Source organism: Haliaeetus albicilla, chromosome 2 (assembly GCF_947461875.1).
Source record: "Haliaeetus albicilla chromosome 2, bHalAlb1.1, whole genome shotgun sequence".
NCBI lineage: Eukaryota > Metazoa > Chordata > Aves > Accipitriformes > Accipitridae > Haliaeetus > Haliaeetus albicilla.
The window spans coordinates 38,216,645-38,239,889 of NC_091484.1; the positions used below are offsets into that span (position 1 = coordinate 38,216,645).

The following is a 23,245-nucleotide window of genomic DNA, read 5'->3' on the forward strand; positions in this document are numbered from 1 at the left end:
TACCTACACACTAGGATTGGGAACTAGATTCTCCAGATTTAATAGAACCAACCGAATCATGTATTTTGTATAAATAATGTATGTATTAATCTATTAAAAAAAAAATCAAGAATCCTTTTATTCCCACCTTTTTCTAAATTTATAAATATTTAAACTGGTTTATATATGTCCTTGACTTTTCTTGTGTAGCTGAATCTTACTTTGTGTCTTCTTCTGTTAAAAAGATTGTAAGCAGATGTTCTATGTTCTCCATCAACACCTGTAGCAATAACTTGTAAACAAAGTGAAAAAATGAAATTTTCTGTTTTAATTAAAAGCTTTACTATGACTTTGCTTAACTATGCATTGACAAAACTGCTTTCCAAATAGTTGCAAACAACATAGCAACTTGTAAGACAACATTTTTATACATAGCTCTGAATGAACTGAAAACACAAAGCTCAGAACACGTTCTTTATAAAGGTTGCGTAACTTGCTATCTAAACTCATCTGACTAATCACGAAACCCATGAGAGAGGCAGGTGGATCGTAACAGCAGATGAGTTGAAGGGCAGCGATTCTCATACAAGGAAAGGGTTCAAATAATTGCTTGTTAGTCACAGAAAAACAATGCTGGAAGAAAAATGTATGAATAAATGAATGAGCGAACACCAGACTAATGAGCTACTTCCTCCACTTGGCATATGAGCTCTCTGGGGATGGCGACTCATTTTCGTTACACACATGAACACAACGCAGAGCATAACAGGGTCTTGGTTTCTGCCTGCTGTTCCGGCTATTGACACGCAGCCTGGTGATGAGGCCTGGAAGATGGAGGGCTTGAGCGCTGGACCTGGTCCTTTCCCAGCCTACTGTTCACAGCACCAACGGAGAACGGTCCTTCTGCTCTGGGTTCGGGGAAGCGTGGCCGCTGCCCGGTCTGTCGGGGTTGCAGATTGACTCCGGAGACAGGGGCACGCGGAGCTAGCTGTGTGCTGAGGGGACTTGGGTCCAGCCAGGTTTATGCTGCGGGGACCGTGCCACGCAAACCTGGCCGATGAACCCTGGCTAGCTGCAGCCGGCTCCTCTGCAACACGTTCCTGTCACCGGGCAGCACCAGCGTACTAACAAGCCCCGCTGGAAGTCGGCTGACTTGTCCTCTTCTTTTTTCTTCTCCTTTTTTTCCTTCAATGCGCCTCTTGATTCTTGTGTTTCCAAGGGAACTTCTCAGCTTGCACATGGACAGTCAGCTCGGGCCCAGACGTCTGCCTCCACAGCCCTTTCGCAACAAGACACAGGCTGCATAACCCCTAAGGAGCCAGCTAGGGTCCAACACGCGAACCAGCAAGGGTCTTTCTGAAGCCTGGTACCCGGAAGGCAACACAGGGAGACCTGAGCAGGCTCAGAAGGGGGCTACCTTCCCTCTGAGAGAGCAACCTCAGCCAGCATTGATCTTAAGAGAGTCAGGCTTAATTTAATCACTCATCTGCTCCCACTGAGCTCCCTGATCTCCAGGATACCCCAGCTCTCCGTTCCCCTGAATGATGGAGAGTTGACAGTATTTAATGAGATTAACTGTCATCTTCATTACATAAGAGCCTTTAATTACACGATATCATTGAACATCACTTGATACCAAAGAAAAGCATGCTTTCTTAAATTTCAGGCACTGACAAGGGGCCCAGAAGAACTGGGTTCCAATCCTGGCTTTGCCACAGGCCTCTTCTGGCATGTTAGGTAAGAGCAGAATAGCCACTGAATTAAAGGTTGTGTAAGCAGGCTCAGGCACTTCTTAACTTTAGGGAGCTAGACTTTGCAATCTAAACACTCTGTGTGTAATTATTAAATTGAGGCTGATTCAGAACCTTGACACATGAAGAGTACTACCCACAGGCTCTCCATCCTTTTACACAGCTTCACATTTCAAACAATTACTTGAAAAGGACTGGATCAAAAAGTTGGTGGTTGCTCAAAGCCCCAGAAAAGTGTCCAATTCAAATCCAAATTGCTTTTTTGTGGCTGAAGCAGTGTTTCCATCACTCTGAGTATTTTGGCTTGATACTCTCAGAACTAGACCTGTGTGTGCTGCAAAAGAAGAGAGCCATACAAGGGCAAAAAAGATGGTGGTTTTTCCCATCTTGGAGAGCGAGTAGATGAAAGAGTAGAAATCAGGCTCTATTTTTAGAGTCTAGCTTTTTAATTCATTAGCTGGACAGGGCTGTTCACATGCAGTCACTTTCCTCACTAGGTCAAGGCTAGCGAACAACTGCTGCATTACAAGGACAGAGATAAGTGAGCAAGTCAAACTGTTACTCTCCTCCATCGCCAATTAACTCCATTCTAAGACCCCCCCAAAATCACCAGTGACATTCAGTGACCTTCTGCTGCAAGGAAGGAGCAAACTGCCCCCTCCATCAGCATCTGTGCCTACCACAGGCAGCACACTGGTGTCCCTCACCCTGCAGCACACAGCTGCCTTGCAGAAACTCCCAATGCTTCGGAGACAATGTAAGGAAACAATTACACTTGCTGTTGATTAGCAAGTCTGTACTTTTCAACTTAGCTAGTGCTGCCAAGTAATGAGCACTTCTATTAGCTACGTGGGAAGGGAGTTTACTACTTGCTTATTTAAAGAACATGCTAAATCACACAATCTGTTTTTACACATCCCACCTCCCAGGAGGACAGTTAGTTTCTAAGAGGGGCTGAGTTACTTGCCAGGCCCTCACCTTCTACCAAAGGCTAAGCGGTTAGTTAATCTAGGCACAAAAGTGAAGTCCAGCCTAGTAAAAGCTTACAATCAACTATTTTCAACAGCACCTGATACCAGGCTGAAATAGGCTGGTACTGTACAGCCCCGTCTCTCTGCAGTTTAACTGTGGTACTCATTTTGTCTTGCCTAGGAACCAGACAGCTTTTTTAATTACATCTAAAACATGCCCGTTCAGACTGAGGAATAATCAGTCCTGCAAGCAGAGCCAAGCAGATGCCTTGGAAACAGATTACTGGATTCCTTCGTGTCTTAATAAACTTCACTAGTGAAATTCCTGATGCTTCCTCTTCCCTCCCCCTGCCCTCCTTCAGCTATAGCTTAGTATCCGTGTTTCAGGCAGACTTGGTGTACAAGGAGGGTTGAATTCAAGTAACAGCCTCTCACTAGGACCACAGTCTCAGATGACCGATTTTCACCAAACTCGTAAGGAACACAGACTTACAATCTGTTGACCTTGCACAACAGGTTCAAAAATCAAGTACGAAAAGCAGGTCACATAACCTCTCTCTAAGCCTGGTTTCCCAAGCTAACAACCCCAAAGAAAGAAGTTTTTCCTCAATGTTTTGTCTTTTAAAAATAGATTTTAATAAAGATCATTTGCCTTTCCTCTTCACACAAATACTGCACTGCCATTTCCCCTCCTTCCAACCCAAAACACTTTTTAAGAGTGCAAGACCGTTCTAGTGTGAGAAGATGCTAAGGCAATCTGATTTTCCAAAGACTTGGGATTAGCCATACATGCCCACAACTCTCCTTGAAGACACTACCATCTGCTTCAACTTCCTTAGCTAGTCTGATACATACCATGCCTTCTTAGATACACTTTCATCAGTAGCTTTCAATAAACTTTGGAGGGGACAGTATTTCCCTCTCCCTATTTTAAAGTTCAAAAAGCTACATAAAGGACCACGAGGGGAAACCTTAGGCAAGTCTCACTGAAGACAGCCCCCACATGCTAGAAGTTTTGAACCCTGGCAAAGGACACAGCATTAGTGCTGATGGCCCAGTCACCTGCTATCACCTTCCCCCATCAATGGCAAGGGTCCTAGACAGCTTAACAAAACCTGGTACAGCATAATCAAAGTTGGTACCTTAAAAGAAACTGACACATTGGCTATACTGGCACCACCTTAAGCCCTTAAATCTACAAAAGGGAAAGATCAGCCCCCTCTCTACAGTAACCCCCTCCATGCTCCAGGGAGGCCTCATTCACCAAATTTGCTCCTAGGAACTTCCTGTCCTACACCATCACAGGAGCTGCTTTCAAGGATACTAGTGATACTTCACAAGGAAGGTTAAAAAAAAAAATCTCCCTTCGTTAGAGCACCAGACAGCACTTTTTAAAAGAAGATTCCTTTTGAATTTTTTCTTGTTTGAGCCAAACAAAACATGTCATGAAAGGATTGCCTCCTTGAGCTGTTCGTCCTGGCTTGAAGAACACACTGCCAAAAAGTTTCTTCTTCAGACTACCATCCTCCTCTAAGAACTTAAACAGCAAAGTAAGTTCATTTCTCAGTTGAAGGGCAAAACTTGGGACATTTCAGTCCCAGCACTTTTTTTTTTTTTTTCCCAAATCTTTCCACATCCCATGTTGAAGCTCCAGGAAGACACAGCCACTTCTTGGGCCTTCTATCAATACCTTTTCCTATCACTATCCAATGGATGTTGTACGAAATCTGTGGAAGCTAGGATAGCCATGCAGCTAATTTACCAGAAGTTGCAGTTATTCTCCTCTCAGCGTTTACATGCAAGTTGACTTCATGCTGAAAGGTCACACTAATTTCACAAAATATAGCCTAAAATACATGCATCTATAACTGTCTGTCATCCAAATGTGATTATTTCTACCACCTAACCATGCAGAGTAAATCAAGAATGCAGCTCTTCAACATGACAGAAATGCTCTCTGCTCGGTATCAAAAGACAGATCCAAGAAACACTCTTTGCTGAAAAACAAACAGCCTGCAATCTTGCACAAATTAATACCTACTCTACAGTCAATATTTTATTATTCAACCTAAAACACTGTATGTATAGTTCTTTGTGAAGTGTCTGTATTTAAAATACTGTGCACTTTAATGATCAGAGCAAGCCTTACCTTTCTATTCTGTGCTTAGTTGATTTAGCCAACGTTTGCAGATAGCACAGGCTCAAGAGCTGGTTTCACACTGAAGACATAAAAAAAAACAGAACTTGAAAAATAAAATTGCATTAGTATTTAATCACCTATAAAAAAAAATAAACTAGCACTTTCAGTTTACATCTCATTGCACAAGATCAAAGCTGGCCTTCAGTCTAAGCACAGGAGACAGAGACCCTGACCTACAGACAGTGAAGAAGTATACTCAGACCAACAGAAAAAAGAACATGGACTAGCCATTAGGCTTTCAATTCACACGGCACATGTCTTTTGAGTCTTATCAAAAGTGAAATCCACCACAGAACTCTATGCTTGGGGCCTACAATCTTCACAAATATCAAATTACATTTTCAAAAGCCTTTGAAAATATGGAAACAACTGAAATCCTGGAGAATTCTACACTTCTCCACATAAACCAAGAAGCAGCAGAAGCACTTGGTAAATTCAACAACCCGCATCAGCTTTATTAGATTGTTACATTTACAAGAATTAACGGTAACGGTGCAGTTGCAGGGTATTGCGTCTTCTCCAGGCAGCACGACGTGAGCCACCAATGGTGTGGTGGAATTTGTGGCCCTTGCCAAGACCACGACTCTTCCGCCCGGCTGACGTCAGCCCACGCATCTCTCTGTGCTTGTGGACGGGCTTGGTGATCCACTGGGTATCAGGGTTGCGCCTGATGGTCTTATGGAAGGGATCAATCAGGATCACTTCAAAAAACTTGTAAGTGGAATCTTCACCAACCCAATACGAGTTCAAGACTCTCAGAGCCCCACAATGACGGCCAGCACGTTCCTAGAGGAAAAAATAAATGCAAAAGGTTGTAAAACCATGGATGCAGGGCACTATTCATGCAGAGAGGTACAAATAGCTCAAGATTTTGTAGGTGCTAGAAATTTCTATTTGCCCTGAGAGACCCTCTCTTCCTAAAAGAACTGGTCCCCTTCCAGTTGCAAAGATGCAAGAAAAAGTAATAGCTGAAAGGAATACTGTATTAAAAAAGAAAAAGAAAAAAAGGCTGTTTGGATTCCTACATGAAATGGGTTTTAAATAACGTAAGGAGGAAGGTGCTTGATTGACAAAAGAAAGAACTAGTTTGTACACACAAGCACCCAATCAGTAAATACAGAGTTAAAAACAATTGTAACATGAAGATGAAGAGCACAAACTGCACTTGGGGCCATGGAACAATCTTTTGTGGGAAGTTATGAAAGACTGATCAATTTACACATCCAAAACTACAGGGGAGAAAGACATTTCTGCAGAGAATAAGTCCATACTGATAGAAGAAAAGAAAGAGCTGATGTAACAAGTCTTTGTTCCACTGCTAGCATATTAGTGCTTGCTATTCCTACCCTCACTTGTGGTTGGAAAGAAGCAGTCTTAGTTTAGAAAACAAAACAAAGCAGAAAATAACAATTATGCAACTCCATCTGCCTCTCTCGTCAAGAATGCTCCTTATTTAAAAAACTGAAAGTGTGTTTAATCGTAGGACTTTATCATCACCGTGGGAAAGCATGAACCCATGGAGCCCACCCATCTTCTATCCCAGTGCAATCCCAACCTATTGCTAGTTTACTTGACTGTTTTCTGCATATGTAATAGAATTCTTTCAAGTCCTTGTTTTATTCTACCATGTGAGAGCAACACGTATGTTAAACATTAAAACACCAACCACCCCCAACCAGCTTCTATGTGCGGACAGTAGCTACAATCGAGGTTTGGTATTTCTATAATATTTCTGTCTAAAAAATGTAAGTCTTCCAGGAAAAAGTGTGTTAGAATCAGAAAATTTCAAACTAAAACTGAGGGCCCATGAGCTGTCACTACAAGTGAGCATGTGATTAGCCATCAGGTATCTGGGAACAGCATATACGAAGAGCATGCCATGAGCACTGAAAACACAGAACTGCATTTTTAATTTAAAATCATCTGTGTTTCTTTTAAATTAGCATGTCCCGTATACCGGGGTTTTTTTCCTCCTTTGAAAAACCCCCACCATATTCAACTTGCTGAAGTCACTTATGAATATTTTTGAAATCCTGGGAACAGAAAAAAAAAAAAAAAAAAAAAAAGTCTTCCGCTTCAAGATGGAAAGGCAATGAACAGTCTCCATTTTTTCACAATGTCTCTTTTTTGAGACTGCAGACTGGTATTAATTCTAACCCACTGAAAGAGTTTTTTCAAAAGGCGAGAACTACATCTCTTCAACACTACTACTGTGACGTTATGAAACTTAAAAGATCTCATCAAAGTTTCCGTTTTGAGTATTTCAGCGGGTAACAACATCTTGCCTAAAAACAAGTCAACCACGAATCTTTGTGCTTGTGAGGTACCAAAGTATTTTACAAAGAACCAGGTTGTCTCTGGCATGCTACTTTCAGATCCTGTGACATAGCTAAGTACACTGTGCAGCACTGCTACCACACAAACAGGTGCTACAGACTTTAAGACAGGAACTCATCCATACTTTGTGAAAGGACCATTACCTAAAGTTGGTAATACATACAACATGGCAGGGAACACAGCGGTGGGATTTAGTGATGAGTGAAGTCAGACACCTTCGCATATTTGAATTTTTACTTCTCATGCCTAACCCTTTATTTTTACTGGGGTTTATACTAGTTGTATGTCTAATTTTCATTACAAATATTGTGGCATACTTTAGAAGTAAGCATACACTATGAACTTCAATAAACCACCTAAGTAGTACTTCCTCCAGACCCAATTTGTAAAGTCTGAACAGTTTTTTCATTTGTCTCAATACAGCTTTTCAAGACATTCTGGTGCTTTCCTGCCATCTGTATTCAAGATCTCTTACCCAACACATCAACAAAACTGTTGTTTGGGGCTTTTTTTTTTGTCTATAGACTAAAACCTTCCTACCGCCAAGTTTTGAGCAACAACCAGAATAGTCACCTCCGCTACAGACTGAAGACTCCGGGCAAACTTCAGCTGGTTAACACCATGATGCACAGGTTTACCATAGGTTGCACCTTTCGGAACTGGGCGTTTACGACCACCACGGCGAACACGGACACGGTAGATAACGTAACCTAAAAGAAATGGTGACTTAGGAACTTTAAGAATTCTGTCACGTAGCAAGTGCAGATCACAGCAATACAATTTTGATGCCCATACTGCATTTCCAAACCCCAAAACTTTACAGGAAATCCTGCAAAATTAGGTCACTATACCAATCTTCACCAAAATCTACAACTGGGGGTGGCTAGCACAAGACGTTTTTGTTATTTCCATTACAAGTGAGTAAGGGAAGTGATGTCCTGTCACAACTATTTTTCAGTTGCAAACCAGAGCTCATGGCACCTTTCCACTCTCCAGTTCCAAATACGCTAAGAACAGCTACAGCTATGTTGTAACACAAAAAACCCCACCCCAAAACACCTAACAAAACAACCACCCCAAACCTAAAATCCCATATTCTGGTCATAACATTCATAAAGCACTGAAGCACCAACCATCCACAAACCTTGCTGAAATCTGATCCCTGAAAAAGGAGGAAGCTAGACAAACTTCACAAACAGTAACAGAAACGTAGACTCTTAGTTTTTTATTTTCATAGTGAACAAACTGTTTCAAGGATTTGCTCAAGTTACAGATGGATGGCCACTTTCCCCAAGTTTCTTTCACTGAGCAGTAACTGTTTTCTCATGACAGTACAAACTACATCATCTTGCTTACTCAAGTGCACGCAGCTGTAATACAGTCAAAGTAACACATGACAAAATCTGGGCAGAGGAAGGACACCCCCCAAAACCTAGGATACTAAAAGCACTGGTCAGCTCTGCAGTAGTGACACAGCACAAGAACAAGAATTAAGGCCAAAGCCTGCTTGATCTCCATCTGCCAAAACAGCCACAGAAGGCGTGAACTCAAAACTCCATGAAGTAAGGTTTTGGGCGGTGGGCACTACTACCAATTTAACATAATATTATAAGTTTGTTTCACGCAAGACACTTCAGTTTCTTGTGGAATATTTAAGTTTCAGGTTTTGCTGCTCTACTATCACATAAGGAAGGAAGGAAGCTGACATAAAAACTCGGCCACGACATCACGAAGCACATGGACTTCACCTCTACGTCTCATTACCTTGCTTGGCCTTATATCCCAGCCTGCGAGCTTTGTCTGGTCTGGTTGGCCGGGGAGCTCGGTGCAAGGCAGACAGCTGGCGATACTGCCAACAGCGGACACGGAGGAGGAATCGCATCACATCCGACTGCTTTTTCCTCCATAGCTCCTGGATGTACTTGTAGGCACCCATGTTGGTCTACCTGCTGAATCGAGAAGTCATTGAAAAACGTGCACCAAGTCCGATTCCAAATTTGAACAGCTTTCAAAAGAGACACTGCATAAAACCATACACGTAACACCACTGAAACACAGGGTGCTCTCAAGCTTCTTTATACCACTGCCTCACCTGGTAACACGGCTCACACTTGGTGGCCCCCAACAGAACACACGGCAGTTACCATTCTTGGCAATTTTCTTCCTTTTCATATGTTCTCAAGTGCTGAACTCCTCAGCTGAGGAATTTTCAGACGTGTATGTCAGATACTACCCAAATCAATAGTTAACATCCGAAACCAGTTGTAAATATTAATCTAAAGAAGGATGTGACTGTGAGTGGAGTGGTATTCGTTCTTAACATGGTTTAATTACCCCTAAAAACCTTTGAGCTTTCACACACCTGCAGCAATTAGCAGATTTAAGTGAACTCCATCAAACCCCCACCCAAATCACCACCGGAAAAAGGCAGCTCATTTTATTTGCACAACCCCCCCCCCCCCAGTTCACGTGTGATTTTTCAAGTCTGCCCACCTACGGCCTAGCTCTCGCCACCCCCAGCTCCCCCTCCTCTACGATCGCATTGTGGCATAAAACACCACAAACCAACCGCAAACCCGGAGTCCAACCAGGACGTGCGGCCTGTAATCACCCTGCACCCGCTACGCTGCGGTGCGCGGTCCTCCGCTCACACCGGGCAACCCTGGGTCCGACCGAGTGTCCACCTCCCCTCCCCTCCCCGCCCCACACCCCAGGCGCCCAGACCGCCCCGACGAGGCGCAGCCCACGGGCCCTCCACCGGCCCTCCCGGGGCCCGCGGCCCGCCCAGGCCGCGTTCCCGGCGGGCCGCAGAGGACCCCATGCCGCGGGAGCAGCCGCGTCCCGCCCCGCCCCGCTAGGGTGGCGGCGGACGGATGCGGCAGCGGGGCGAGCGGATGGCCGCCTCGGGCCCGGGATGGAACCAGATTGAGGGAAAGGCCGAGCACAGACAATCCCTCACCTGATGGCGCCCAGCACCGGAAAGGAAGAAGCCTGCTTCCCACAACCCCTTGCGGGGGCATCGCGCTTCCGGCGGCGGCAGCGGCGCCTCATGGGTAATGTAGTCCGGGGGTGGTGGTGGTGCGGGAGAGCCGGGCCGCCCTTCTCGCCCCGCCCCGCCCTGCCCGGCCCCCGCGCCCGCCAATGGGCGACAGGGGGCGGGGCTGTGCCCGCCAGGCCGGCGCGGCTCAATGGGGTCCTGTGGGAAGCTCTGCCCAGGTGCGCGCTCGCGCTGGGGCGGGGGGGGGCCCGGGGGCGCGCGCGGAGCCGGGGGCGCGCGGAGCTGCAGGGGGGGGTGGGTGTCCCCCGGGGGGGGGAGTTGGCCTCTCTGCGGCGGCGGGGTGACCTCTCCGTTATTTTAGCGTATGCTTTGCAGAGCGCCCCGGCGTGTGAGGCGTTACCCGGTTAAACTGGAATCGGCGGAGGACGAGGCCAGCCCCTCCCGGTCCCGAAAAGGTACTCTGCGGCCCGCAGACCGCTCCGGACTGCCGACGGGGAGTTCGGGCCTGCCGCCCTGCCCTGGCCCCGCTGGCAGAGGGAGCTGCCCCTGGCTTCTGGAGGCCTCCCGCTAAAACGAACCCCCACCCGTCCACACGGGTTTAAAGCAGACCGGAAAACCTGCTTTTGCATTTGCTTTCCTGTGCTTCTGCTTTTAACCCTCCTGTTTTCTGTCACCTGGTCCGTCAAAGCTAGGAACTTTCCGTGTGTGAAATAAGAGGGAAGGAACCGCCATTTTGTCGCGTTTCCAGAAGCCGTCCTGATACCACCAGCTACCGCCGGGCCCGCAGCAAAACCACGAAGCCCGGTAACGCAAGTCTTGCAGTGTACGCACACGCCGACAAACACGGCCCCTGCCCCAGAGGGTTTGCACACTTCAGGGCTCACAAACAGTCTCCCCGAGCCCGACGGGGCAAGCGTCGAGGCTGCGGGCAAGCATCGGCACCAGTGGCAGCAGCCTAAAACCTTAAAACATGGTGTGGGAGGAAACCCTAGTCCTAAAAATATCGGTCGCTGGTGAGCGCCTGGGAGGGAGCTGTGCCTGCGAGTCACCCGCTGCGTCGCGTTTTGCCTCTCGCCTTTTCGTGGGCTTCGCTTCTGTCTGGTGCCGAGCTCTGCCACCGCACCGGGCTCACAGACTCCTGTGTCTGCACAGGGCTCGCCTGCTGACTCGGCCCTCTCGGGAAAGATGGGAAAGGGCTACAAGGTGGTGGTTTGTGGAATGGCCTCGGTGGGAAAGACTGCGATTTTGGAGCAGCTTCTCTATGGAAAGCATACCGTTGGTGAGATATTTTTACTTTTGGTGGGGGGAAGGGGATTGTTTCCTTTTCCAGCATCTTGTTATGTGTGGGCTCAAAAAAACCCAGTAACCAAGGACCGCAAACTGCACTGAGGTGAAGGAAGAAATTAATGTGGTTTTGTTGCATCTCTGGGCAGTTCTTGAAATCTGTAGTCCCTTACTTACCGATTTTTAAAAGAGGCTCGGAGAAGAACCCTTTCCGTGATGCTCCCAGTTACAAAATAGGTGAATGTTTACAAAGAAACAAACACAGGAAGCAGGTGATGTGCTTGCTGCCTATTTACATAATATCTCATTCCCTGAAAGATGCTGTAGATGCCTGAAAAATAAATAGATGTCACATGATGAGTGGAGAGACTGTTTAGACTTTTGTTCCGTCTTCTTAAAGCTTTATTTTGCTTGGTTTTGGCTAATATTTAATCAAAGCACTGGAAAGAAAAACAGCTCAGCTTTAGGCCCACGTTCTGTACTGAACTTCAAGGGCCAAGCTTCTCGGGTCTCAAAAGAAATCCTCCTTTGGAAAATGGACTTCAGAGAGGAGCATGGGATGTCTGAGACTTGCTGTGCACAAAAGAAAGGGAACGAAGGCAAAGCCGGCTTGTTTCCCTCTTTTTCCACGTGACTTGGCTTTGAGAGGAAGGGCAACGATCGGCAGGCTGACAAATTATTCGTGCCTCACCCAGAAACAAGGGGTGGCACCAGGGGTGAATCTCAGGGCTTTGACCAAAGACGTCTAGTCAGTTTGTATCTTTTCCTTGGGCCGGTAAATTAAATGTTGGGATAAGTTACTGGATAAACCCTAGGATTTCTAGAATGGTGTTTTGCAGGCACTACGCCTTTGAAATGTGGGGATGGGAGGAATTTGCTGGCAAAGCGTGATATAGAACTGCATGCTAATACCCTTGTCTAAACGGAGGATTTCCTCTAATGTTGCAGCAACATCTGTTTCCAGCATCCTACCGAGCCCTATGCACGTAGTCCCGTGTAGCTTTCAGCGAGAAGGTTGCAAAACCTGCAGGCTGAAGGTTTTTCCCTTTGCTACCGACCTGCTTCTCCTCTGCACTGGCCTGGGTGATTGTCAGAGACACCCGAGCAGCATGAGCAAGGCCACGTTACTTAAATCGTATTGCATTGCATTACTTCCTGCCCCAAGCTCCTATTAGTGAGCCAGGCAGGAAGGATATTCGGGTGTTGCTGATCGGAGGAGCTATTTATGGAGCCAGCCATGTACACGATTATACAACGTCATGGATACTAGCTGACATAACTGGCGGGAGGCCTCGTGCCCGGGGTTTAGCTGTGGGTGTCCCTCCGTCGCTCCCGAATGCTCCGCTCTAGCTCGGCCACTGTGCAACGCGGACTTCCCACCCCCACCCCTTAAAAAGATCAGTTTTTCTTTCCTGCAGCCCTGCTCTTATTTTTTGGAGTTAACAGTAAGGGAGGGAGCAGCTGATAGCGGGGGGGGGGGGGGTGCAGTGCAAGGGGAGAAGGAAGAAAGTAGTCTCCTGTTCTCTATGATTTTGGTCAAATCTTATTCCCAAGACATTTGGAGAAAGAGGGCAACTAGCAGAGTCAAGATCAGCGTATGGAGAGAGCTCATATGGAGCCACAGCAGCCCCAAGGGATGAGCGGCTATGGCCCAGCACGTTTGGTATCACCCGTGTGTGCCATCAGGCACGTTCTGGGGGATGGACTGATAGGTTGGTGTTTCTGGCTGTCCTGCTGAGTGGTCACTGTCCTCCCTGCTGCTTCCTCAGCCCACAGGCAGTTCTGGCAGAGAGTGCCTGAAGTATAGGCTGGTGAAAATGGTTCCCAGAAGATCTTTAGCTACTGCTCCAATCTGTATTGATTTAACCCTTAAACTGCAGAGGCAGGACACCACTGTGAGGGTCTCACTGGGCAAGGACAGAGTTTGAGGAATGGCAAGTCTTTGATTGCCTCTTAGCTGAGCTGCCTTAAACTGCACAGAGACGTTGCTGATGCTACCGTTGCAGGGGTGGCCCATCCACACTTAAAACATGATTACTGAATCTTGATCCTCCTTTCCTAAAGCTTGCAAGCTCCAGAAAGCTGACATGTACATCTTGGCTGCTGGCCTCTTTGGCAGGAGGCAAAAAGGACTACTGTGTTTGCTGAAAGCCTGTCTGTTCAGAGCCAACCAGCAAGGCAGCTCACCGGGTATGGCAACATGGACACAAGCTGTTTCAAAACCTGTGCTTCCTGACTGACATCAGGAGCAGCTCTGCGGCTGGTCCGAGGGCTAGGGAGCCGTGGGGAGGACTGCCAAGCTAACGCACGGAGTCTCTCCATTCCTGACGGCATCCCCATCCTCCTCCCAGTGACAAGAAGCGTGCTCAAACTTGGTTGTAGGCTCAAAGCACAAGGTCTGGTGCCATCCTCCGGGGTGTCCTAGCCACTGACATGGGGGTCTCCTCCTGGTTGTAAATCAGCCATGAGTCTATGTCAGTACTCACGTGCCTCCTGTTGACTTTCCTGTACAAAGTAGTGGAACAGCTGCTATCAGGGAAGTGATTAGTGTCCTTGGAGGTTTCATGCTGTTATATAAAGCCCTTGGCTTTGAGCCCATGCTTCTGGCTGTGGGCTTAGCGATGGTGCTGTAAGCCCAGTTGCACAGTGTTTCTTTTCCTAGGAAAATGTGCACCTTCAGTTCTCCCTGGCTTGTCATGGATGAAGTCCCTAAGTGCAGCCGTTGCTTACATGGTCAGCAGCTAGCACTCTTGCAAAGGCACTAAGATTGCTTGAAGTCAAAGAGGAGAGAGTACTTGGGATGGAGGAATACCCCCCAAAAAGAAATATCTGTGTCCCTAGAACCTGTGAGCAACAACGTGTGGTACTGGGTTTTGTGCTAGGCTTTAAAACTGCAAGAGGGGCTGTTTGCCTTGGGCACTAGGATGAGAGAGGGCAAAAAGATGAGAGACACTGTCAGAGTCGTGTAAAGTAATGTACGTATTGCATAGCAGCCTCTCTGGCTAAACTGATATGAGGAATCAGACAAAACCTGAAAGGAGATGTCTGAAACGGGTGCAGATTTAGCTTTGAGTCACGTAGGGATTTTATTGCTATAGGTCAGGCCAAATAGTTGTTAAGGCTTGCACATATGTATACAGTTGCCTGGTACCTGGGATGATCTCTCTTTTTGTGGCTTCAGTGTTGTTTTTGTCCAAATCCTTCACCTTCTCTTGCACTCCTGAAGAAAGGAAGAAAGAGGGGACAGTCTTTCCTCCTCAGTCATGAAATGGGTCCTTGACTGGCAGTAGAAGATTGTCCCACTAAATACCTGTGGTACCTGGCACTGCTTGGCCTTAGCTCTCTTGAGAGGACTAACAGGAGAGCTGCTGGCTTAACTTTGGCATGGGACATGTCTGTAAAGAGGATAGGTATTTTTCCTTAAACAGTGTCCCTGTTCAGTGACGGTGCAGAAAGGAGTCTTCCATCTGCCTTTAAAATATCTCTGGCCCCTGAACCTATGGTAAAGCTTATGTGGTGGGTTGACCCTGGCTAGATGCCAGGTGCCCACCAAAGCCACTCTATCATTCCCTTCCTCAGCTGGACAGGGGAGAGAAAATACAGCAAAAGGCTCATGGGTTGATAAGGACAAGAAGAGATCACTCAACCAATTACCATCACGGGCAAAACTTACGGACTACAAAACTTTTGACTTACGGAAAATTAACTTAATTTATTGCCAATCAACTAGAGTAGGGTAAAGAGAAATAAAACCAAATCTCACAACACCTTCCCCCCACCCCTCCCTTCTTCCCGGGCACAGCTTCACTCCTGGATTCTCTACCTACGCCCCCCAAGCAGCACAGGGGGATGGGGAATGGGGGCTGCAGTCAGTTCATCACATGTTGTCTCTGCCGCTCCTTCCTCCTCAGGGGCAGGACTCATCACACTCTTCCCCTGCTCCAGCATGGGGTCCTTCCCATAGGAGACAGTCTTCCACGAACTGCTCCAGTGTGGGTCCCTTCCACAGGCTACAGTCCTTCAGGAACAGACTGCTCCAGCATGGGTCCCCCACGGGGTCACAAGTCCTGCCAGAAAACCTGCTCCAGTGTGGGCTCCTCTCTCCACGGGTCCGCAGGTCCTGCCAGGACCCTGCTCCAGCGTGGGCTTCCCACGGGGTCACAGCCTCCTTTGGGAACCCACCTGCTCTGGTGTGGGGTCCTCCACAGATATCTGGTGGGTATCTGCTCCACCGTGGACCCCCATGGGCTGCAGGGGCACAGCCTACCTCACCATGGTCTTCCCCACCAGGGGCTGCAGGGGAATCTCTGCTCCGGTGCCTGGAGCATCTCCTCCCCCTCCTTCTTCACTGACCTTGGTGTCTGCAGGGCTGTTTCTCTTACACATTCTGACTCCTCTCTCCAGCTGCAGTTTCTATGCCCACAGCAACTTTTTTTCCCCTTCTTAAATACATTATCCCAGAGGCTCTACCACTGTCGCTGATGGGCTTGGCCTTGGCCAGTGGCGGGTCCATCTTGGAGCCGGCTGGCACTGGCTCTGTCAGACATAGAGGAAGCTTCTAGCAGCTTCTCACAGAAGCCACCCCTGTAACGCTCCCCCCCTCCCCCCCCCGCTACCAAAACCTTGCCACACAAACCCAGTACAGCTTATCAGCTCAACAGGAGATGAGAACTCTTCCTGCAGAAAACACGATTTTCCTTATCTCTGCCTCCTGGCTGTGTAAATAGCTGGTATGGTCAGGTTATTCATAAGCAGTTACTTCAAATCACCTTGCTAGCTAGAAATGATAACTCCATATATTACTGTGCTAGAACTCATAACGAGAGAATTTGCCTCGCTTGGTCTCAGCTGGAGGGATTTGGGGTTTTGGCTTTCACAGCTCCAAAGATGTGGAAATTAATTAACCAAATTATGCATTCTTGCACCTTTGTTTCTTAAATCAAACCACCTCCTGATAGACCTGCAGTCAGCTTTGCATTTTAGAAATAGATGAAAATGGAGCTGAATGTGTGCAACTGAGTGTCACAACCATGGCTACTGGTTGGTGGGACCAGTACTTAACTAGCAGCTAAATCTAAAGAGATCAGCTCCCGTTGAGGCCTGTCCAGCTCTTCTCCGATACGCTGTCATTTGAGATCTAAGTAAGCAAAACCTGTTATCCTGCAGTTTACAAACACAAGGAGTAGCAGGCTTTAGGAGCTCTTTGCTAAATTCCTGCTGGAAAGAGGGAGATTACACAGGAGATCTTCAGAAGGACTCAAGAAGACACAAAATTTGCACTGCCTTTGTATTCAAGAGTCCCTTGGGAAATTCTGAAATTCCATCTATCTTGAATTCTTGCTTTATTTTGGTATTTGCAATATTTCTGCTTTGCCTAGTCTGAGTGTGCAGTATTCATTAGTATATTGAGCCTTTTCTTTTCCTCTTTGGGAAACCACTAGGGGTTGAAACACCATCCAATTTATGACTGAGGCTTCCCCTTGCAGTTCCTCTGTGGCAGCAGTCGGTAACGTAGACAAAGACCTTTCTGCCTCTCCCAAGACTTGCACCAGCTAAGTAGGCACTAGAGAACAGCATCAATCTCCTTTCTATTCCTCCTTTCCCTCCCTTTTTTTCATCTTTAGTTTCCAAAGAAACCATGAGATTGTTCAGTCTTGTTAGTTCCCCTTTCCCCCCATAGCTTCTGAACCTGAAAGCTGGTTCCATCTGCCCATTCATCTGTGTCACAGCAGTAGATATCTCAAAACATGTTTCTGTAAATTTAGAAAAAAACTGGTAGCAGGAAAGAGAGAAAAGGCCCATGATAATGCTCTCCTCCAAGGAAAACCTGCTTGAGCTGGCAGCAGTTTGCAGGGCAGTAACTCCCCAGCACAAGCTGCCCTTGCCCGCGAAGGCGGGAGGATGCCTGGGGATGCCAGTGAAGGAAAGGAGAACCAGGGTCATTATGACAGGGAGGATGGGATGGTGCCAGACACCTTCCTAGGACACTGGGCTTTCCTGACTAGTTTTGCCGCTCGTACAACAACTTGCCTGGCACGTGTTTGAATGGAGACTGCGAAAGTGTTTGAATGGGACGGTACTAACAAGAAGTGTAAATATCGTTGTCAGGAAGATGGGGCTAGCATGTGGTCTGGGCTTTAGAAGCAGGGCCTAGAATAAGGTGACACACGTATATCTAAAAAATTATCTGTGTTTGCTTAGGAATCCGCTTGCATATACTCCCTCCCCCAATGTACATAGGTGAAATTTCATCTCTGGAATCTGATACTGATGCATAAATTCCAGCTGCCTCCAAAGTGCCTGTCCGTCCCCATCCCCCCCCCCATTTCACATCAAAATTTGTTGCTCTGTTGTGCTGACTTAAGTCCCAGGTCTTAATTTTTCCTCTTCGTTTTCAAGTAGGATGTTAAAAGACGTAATTTTCACTGCTACTTTTAATGCCATTAAGAAGAGACTGTCACAGGAGAGTGTGGATATATCAAAGACTGTCGAACTACAGTGCAGCATTTAGATGGTAAAAACCCGTACAACATTATTCATTGCTTTCTAAAAAGAAAACTTAGGTACTTACGGTTCATTCCTTCTTGCCAAAGTAGTATTTACTGATGCTAGATATTTCCTTGACTTGTCTGCACAATGCAACGAGGCAGAGCAAGAAAAAATACAGTGCTAAATCCAGAAAGGGCTGTTACCTACTTCGGTCTTTAAAAATGCCCTTGTAACACATTCTCCAACCATACGGAATGCGTTTGTGCTTCCTCTTTTTATTAACCTTTGTTTTGTCCTTCTGCTCTTAGTTTTGCTCCCACACTTTAGCATGGCTATATTTGGAGGCAAGATAAATTAATTCACTGCAAATCTAATAAGAGTTTGATCTATGAAGACTGCACAGAGAGGGGCAAAAAGAACAGCTTGTGCCACTTTCTTGCACAGGAATGCTGCATACATCATGGAAAACCATCCGCGTGGGTGGAATGCTTTAGCTTGTTTGTCAATGTGAAGTATTTTGAATAGTGTCACTGAATATAGCAAAATCCTTATTTTCACAGGCCAGATAATCCCTTGTGTTTTCTTAGACAATGCTGTAATATGGTCCCTTTTTGGCAGACAAAGAGAATAATGCAGGACTCATTATTGTAGCCCTGCAACAGCAAACAATTCATGTATATAGGAGTGCAGTGGAGGCAAAAACGTGGATTGCAGAGGGTTTATATGAATACTTAAAACCAAGTCTGAAAGTGGCCCAGCTACACTATACATAGTTTGTTGGGACCTGTAACCTTATGCACCTGCATCCAGGGGGAACACAGAGCTAAGGTGATCTATGTGTTCTCAGGTTTGGCTTGGAAAAAATAATTTTAATTAGTTCAAAGTAAGCTGCCTTGAATTACCTCACATTTACCACAGGGAGAGGAAGGAAGGAGAGCCAATGTGCAGATAGTTACCATGGAGCAAGTGATATATATATATATATATGAAAGCTTGTTACCTTATGCATGCTCTTACCTTGCAGTAAATGAGCTTGCTCCCATTAGCAAATCTGAGTCATTTTAAATCCCTAAGGGATGGAAAAAGCTCACTGTGTATTTGAGTAAATATAGCATGCAACTTTGCTTGCATGCAAACATCCCCTTCCCTTTCTGGCTTGATTTCACTTGTTGGTTAGTTGTACCACCAATACCCATTCATTTCCAGAATTATTCCTTTGGCTCCTGCTTCTGCCATATGATCCAGCTCAGTATGAAGCAAAGAAGTAGGCTCAAGATGTTAGTACGTGACTATCTGGTGTTCCTTGGCTGTTCTTCCAAAAGGGTATGTTTGGGCAGACCCATTTGCAGCAATTTGCAGAATTGGTACACTGGGTGGTTGGAGTTTGGGAAACCTGGGGGAAGAGCTGTATATCTTATCCTATCCTGAATATGCACATTGTATAGATCAATTTTACAAGCATAACCATGTTCTCATATATTAGATGGCTATATTTACGCAGTGTGACTATTGTAAATAGCTGGTGTGGTGACCTATGAATATAGCCCTTCATGGGGATGTCAGGCAAGGTCGAGTCCAGGTCAAGTCACTCTGGAAAACATGCACTGAAAGCTATTGTGGAGTAAAATTCTGCGGTACTGCAAATACTTCTTATAGTGGTGCTGTACTTACACCAGCTGAGCTTTCCTGCTTCTTTTAAAACAGGCTTAGATGAAGGTGCCACAATGGAAGATGTGTATTTGGCATCGGTGGAGACAGACCGAGGCGTGAAGGAACAGTTAAGGCTTTATGACACCAGGGGTCTGCAGGAGGGCATAGAATTGCCAAAGCACTATTTCTCTGTCGCTGATGGCTTCGTTCTCGTCTATGCTGTGACCAGCCTCGAAGCTTTCCAAAGAGTTGAACTGCTCAAAAAGGAGATCGACGTCTTTAGAGACAAAAAGGAGGTAAATGCATAGTGCCTTAACTGCTTGGCTTATTGCTGTATCAGTGATAGGAAGTTAAGGTTGCAGAGCATAGATTTTGTTTCTGTAAAACTCGCACACAAAAGAAAACGAATGTATCCACAGCCTTGGGCAATCCAGCAAAAGGAAGCTTTCTCATGCTGGGAAGCCTAATTCACATGCCATGTAGGTCATGCAAAAGAATGCTTTTTTTTTCTCTCCTTACTTCCTCTACTACAGCTAAAATTGTTAGCTGAGTGCACCAGCCAGGACACTTATGACTAATAAAACATATGGTCTACAGCAGTGCGGTTCATATGTTTTTTTAGGTATTGTGCACGGGAAGTCAAGTGCATAGAATAATATAACGAAGGGCATTATCTTTGTTTGTTTTGTATTCATGTACTTGATGGCTTACAAACTAGTGTAATTGACAATGGGTCTCCCAGACATTAGTCAATTGGCAAAGCAGCTTTAATGTATTTTAACAACCATATTGAATCAATTCAATTGTGTGAAATGACTGCTCTATTTTCCCTTAGAAAGCAGCTAGTGTTTTCAGCTGACAGTGTTCCAGCTTAGCTAAACAAATATAACTTGCATGTGGCATTAGCATTATGGCTTTTCCTACAGTATCTTTATATTCTCGAGTAGTTTTCCCTGTTAAATGTCTTTAGCCTACAGCTTTCCAAATGTCTGGTTTATGCTGTTAAAAAAAAAAAAAACAACCATGCATGAAAAATTAATTGGATAATGGTAGGGAGAGAGTTTTCAAAAATGTAACTTGTTTAGTACTGACAGCACATAGGGTGGTGGAGGAAGGCAGGCTCCAAGTTTGACAGCAGCTGAACGTGCAGTCATAGGAGAGGTATGTTAGCTGGTAGGGCTGGTGTGAGCTGCAGACTGTCACGTATATCAGGGATATGGGAGTCAATCATAACTCCCCTGCAGGGCAAGGAAAGGTGGACAAGCAGGAAACTTTTCCCAGGCACTGTGTTTTGTGAGGGCCCCAAGATGTTATTTTACAGCATGTTGTAATGCAGAGAGAGAGTCGCAACCCCACAGGGTCTGCATCCCTCTCTTCTGTGTTACCTGCCAGAACTCTTCTCTCTTGTGGCATGCAGGTATTTTAGAAAACAGCCAATTTGCTTATCTTCTGGGAAAGGTTTAAGTTGTGATCTTGACTGAGGATAACATAATTGAAAGAGTGGTGCCCACAATAAGCTGGATAAATTAGTTTTATTCCTGTGATTTCTAGTCCATATAAAATAGGCTTTTAAGCATAGAAGGTGAGATCGGGACCCCTACCTTGAGATAGCATCAGCAGACTTAAAGTCTGGGCTCTGCTAGAATGCATCCTTAACCGAATTAGGGATGTATCTCAACAAATGCTGTTTATGAGCTGGCAGAACTTCACTTTGTTGAGTGGCACAGTCCCTTGTTGTGTGGCAGATGACAGAAAGCACTGATGGCTGGTTCCTTGCCTCTGCTGGCTGTGGGGGCCATCCAGCACGTACCTTAAAGCCCGGCCAAATGTTATACTAAATAGAGGTTGTGTTCTGTCGTACTGACAGAGCTTAACCATAGGTAAAATTCAGTTGGAGCATGTGGTAAATACATATGAAGATTATAGCTTCTTTCAAAGCCTTTGCAGAGGGAAAAAACATTTTTCCAAACACCCTGGGCTGCTATAGAAAAGAAAGGAAGGCTCAGACCTCACACGAACAGGACAAACATCTCTAGCTGGAAAGAAACAGAAGACATCCTGGAGTTAGCCTAATGAACAGGAAAGAGCAAGCAGGTGTGGCCACAGCAAAAACCCCAAATCATCAGCAAGAGAGGACTTTATCACTTGATCTTTGTCAAACCACTAGTGTAGAGATGAGACCAGAGTTTGACTAAGGACCTTGAACTATAAATACAGGCATGGTTTCCCCTAAGAGCTCATGCTGGTAAAACATCTTTAGAAAATGGTTAACTTAAAATAACCAGGAGCAGCAACTTTAAGTGGTCAGCACTATCTTCAGCACTTCCTAGAACTGAAGTACCGGGCAGGCCACTGAGCTCAGCCACACGGTACTGTCTCAGTGATATAGAAGTCACTTGATGGATCCTTACAGCCAAGGGTCTGAACGGATACAGCCATGCTGCTCTTGTTAGCTAACCAGCTGCTCTCAAAACTGCTTCGGAGAGGCTGGTGCTGGTGCTTACCTGACCCTGTCAGCAACAGCAGGCTGTCCCCTGAGGTCCCTCGCATGGCTTAGCCTGCCTGCAGGAGCAGGCGGCCAGCTGGCCTGGGCAAGGGGCACAGGAGCTCAGCGTGCCCGGGCTGCTCGCACAGGCTGCCTTCTGGCAGGTTTGGCTTTACTTACATTGCGGGTTGGGGCTCAGGAAAAACAAGCTGGGCAAAATCCACAGCTGTGGGGTCCAGGCTTTCTCTGCTGCCTGCATTTTTTCATCACTCAAGCATCTGCTGCTCTGACATACTCAGACGTCATGCTCCTGTCATTTGTCTAGGGCAGCTCAATTGCCAAGTAAATGGAGAATAGGTCTGTTTAACTTTGGCTCTCTTGGGTATTGTCTCCCTTTAAGCAATCAGAGGGAGAAGGGGAAGTCCTGCATATCCTATGATTAAAACCAACTCCCAGCCCACAGGTAGGTGAGACTAATTCAAATCCCAGACCCTGATCTTCCAAACTACACACAGCTTACCTTGTGCCAGTGCTAAGTTCAAGAACAGGTCTGAATTGTGTTGCTACTTGCCTGCTGTTTAAAAGCATTGTGAGTGGTGGATGCTTTTTGTATAAAGCTCACCCTTTCCTTTTGTTTGTAGGTAACAGTTATTGTCTTGGGAAACAAAACTGACCTCCTGGACCAAAGGCAAGTGGAAACAGAAGCAGCACAGCAATGGGCAAGAGCTGAGAAAGTGAGACTGTGGGAAGTGACTGTGACAGATCGGAAAACATTGCTTGAGCCCTTCACCTTCTTAGCTAGCAAACTCTCCCAGTCCCAGAACAAATCAACATTTCCCTTGCCTGGAAGGAAGAGCAAAGGGAATAACTGTGATAACTAAGCTACCTTAGCATTGTCTGCTGCTGCCAGGTCACAGCCTAAGTCCTTTCTGTGCCATTTGCTTCTCACAGTTTCACTTAAAGCAATAATCTCATTCAGCAATAAAATCAGCAAGCTTATGGCTAAGAAGTATCCTTCCTTCTCACAGACTTGGCTTGAGAATGTCACTGGTGGTAAAAGCCTTAAAAAGCACTTCATGGGAGGAGTTACCTTGCAACAAG

General features: G+C 46.1%; 2 protein-coding genes across 15 annotated transcripts in view; one reads left to right on the top strand and one right to left on the bottom strand.

Annotated features, from left to right (window-relative positions):
• Positions 1–5,331: 5,331 nt before the first annotated feature.
• RPL15 (ribosomal protein L15) overlaps positions 5,332–23,245 on the bottom strand; it is a 105,919-nt gene continuing 88,005 nt past the window's right edge. Inside the window, exons 1-4 of one of the 3 annotated variants that reach the window (XM_069771767.1) lie at positions 10,198–10,288; positions 9,003–9,184; positions 7,812–7,948; positions 5,332–5,687 (exon numbers count right to left, since the gene is read on the bottom strand). In XM_069771767.1, coding sequence (XP_069627868.1) covers positions 5,382–5,687; positions 7,812–7,948; positions 9,003–9,174 — 615 coding nt within the window. In that variant the 5' untranslated portion in view covers positions 9,175–9,184; positions 10,198–10,288 and the 3' untranslated portion in view covers positions 5,332–5,381. Of the gene's footprint in view, positions 5,688–7,811; positions 7,949–9,002; positions 9,188–10,197; positions 10,289–23,245 lie in introns of those variants that run through there. The other 2 variants (XM_069771758.1, XM_069771776.1) reach the window with 2 other exon arrangements.
• On the top strand, positions 10,366–23,153 carry NKIRAS1 (NFKB inhibitor interacting Ras like 1). 12 transcript variants are annotated; one of them, XM_069771668.1, is made up of 5 exons: positions 10,379–10,454; positions 10,598–10,691; positions 11,389–11,515; positions 19,714–19,955; positions 22,786–23,153. In XM_069771668.1, exons 3-5 carry the CDS (start codon positions 11,422–11,424, stop codon positions 23,023–23,025), a joined length of 576 nt encoding a protein of 191 aa, XP_069627769.1. In that variant the 5' UTR covers positions 10,379–10,454; positions 10,598–10,691; positions 11,389–11,421; the 3' UTR covers positions 23,026–23,153. The 12 variants fall into 12 exon arrangements, with proteins under 12 accessions (XP_069627739.1, XP_069627729.1, XP_069627835.1 ...); XM_069771696.1 differs by having other exon boundaries at positions 10,395–10,454; positions 10,612–10,691; XM_069771715.1 differs by adding an exon at positions 17,923–18,034 and having other exon boundaries at positions 10,399–10,454; positions 10,598–11,515.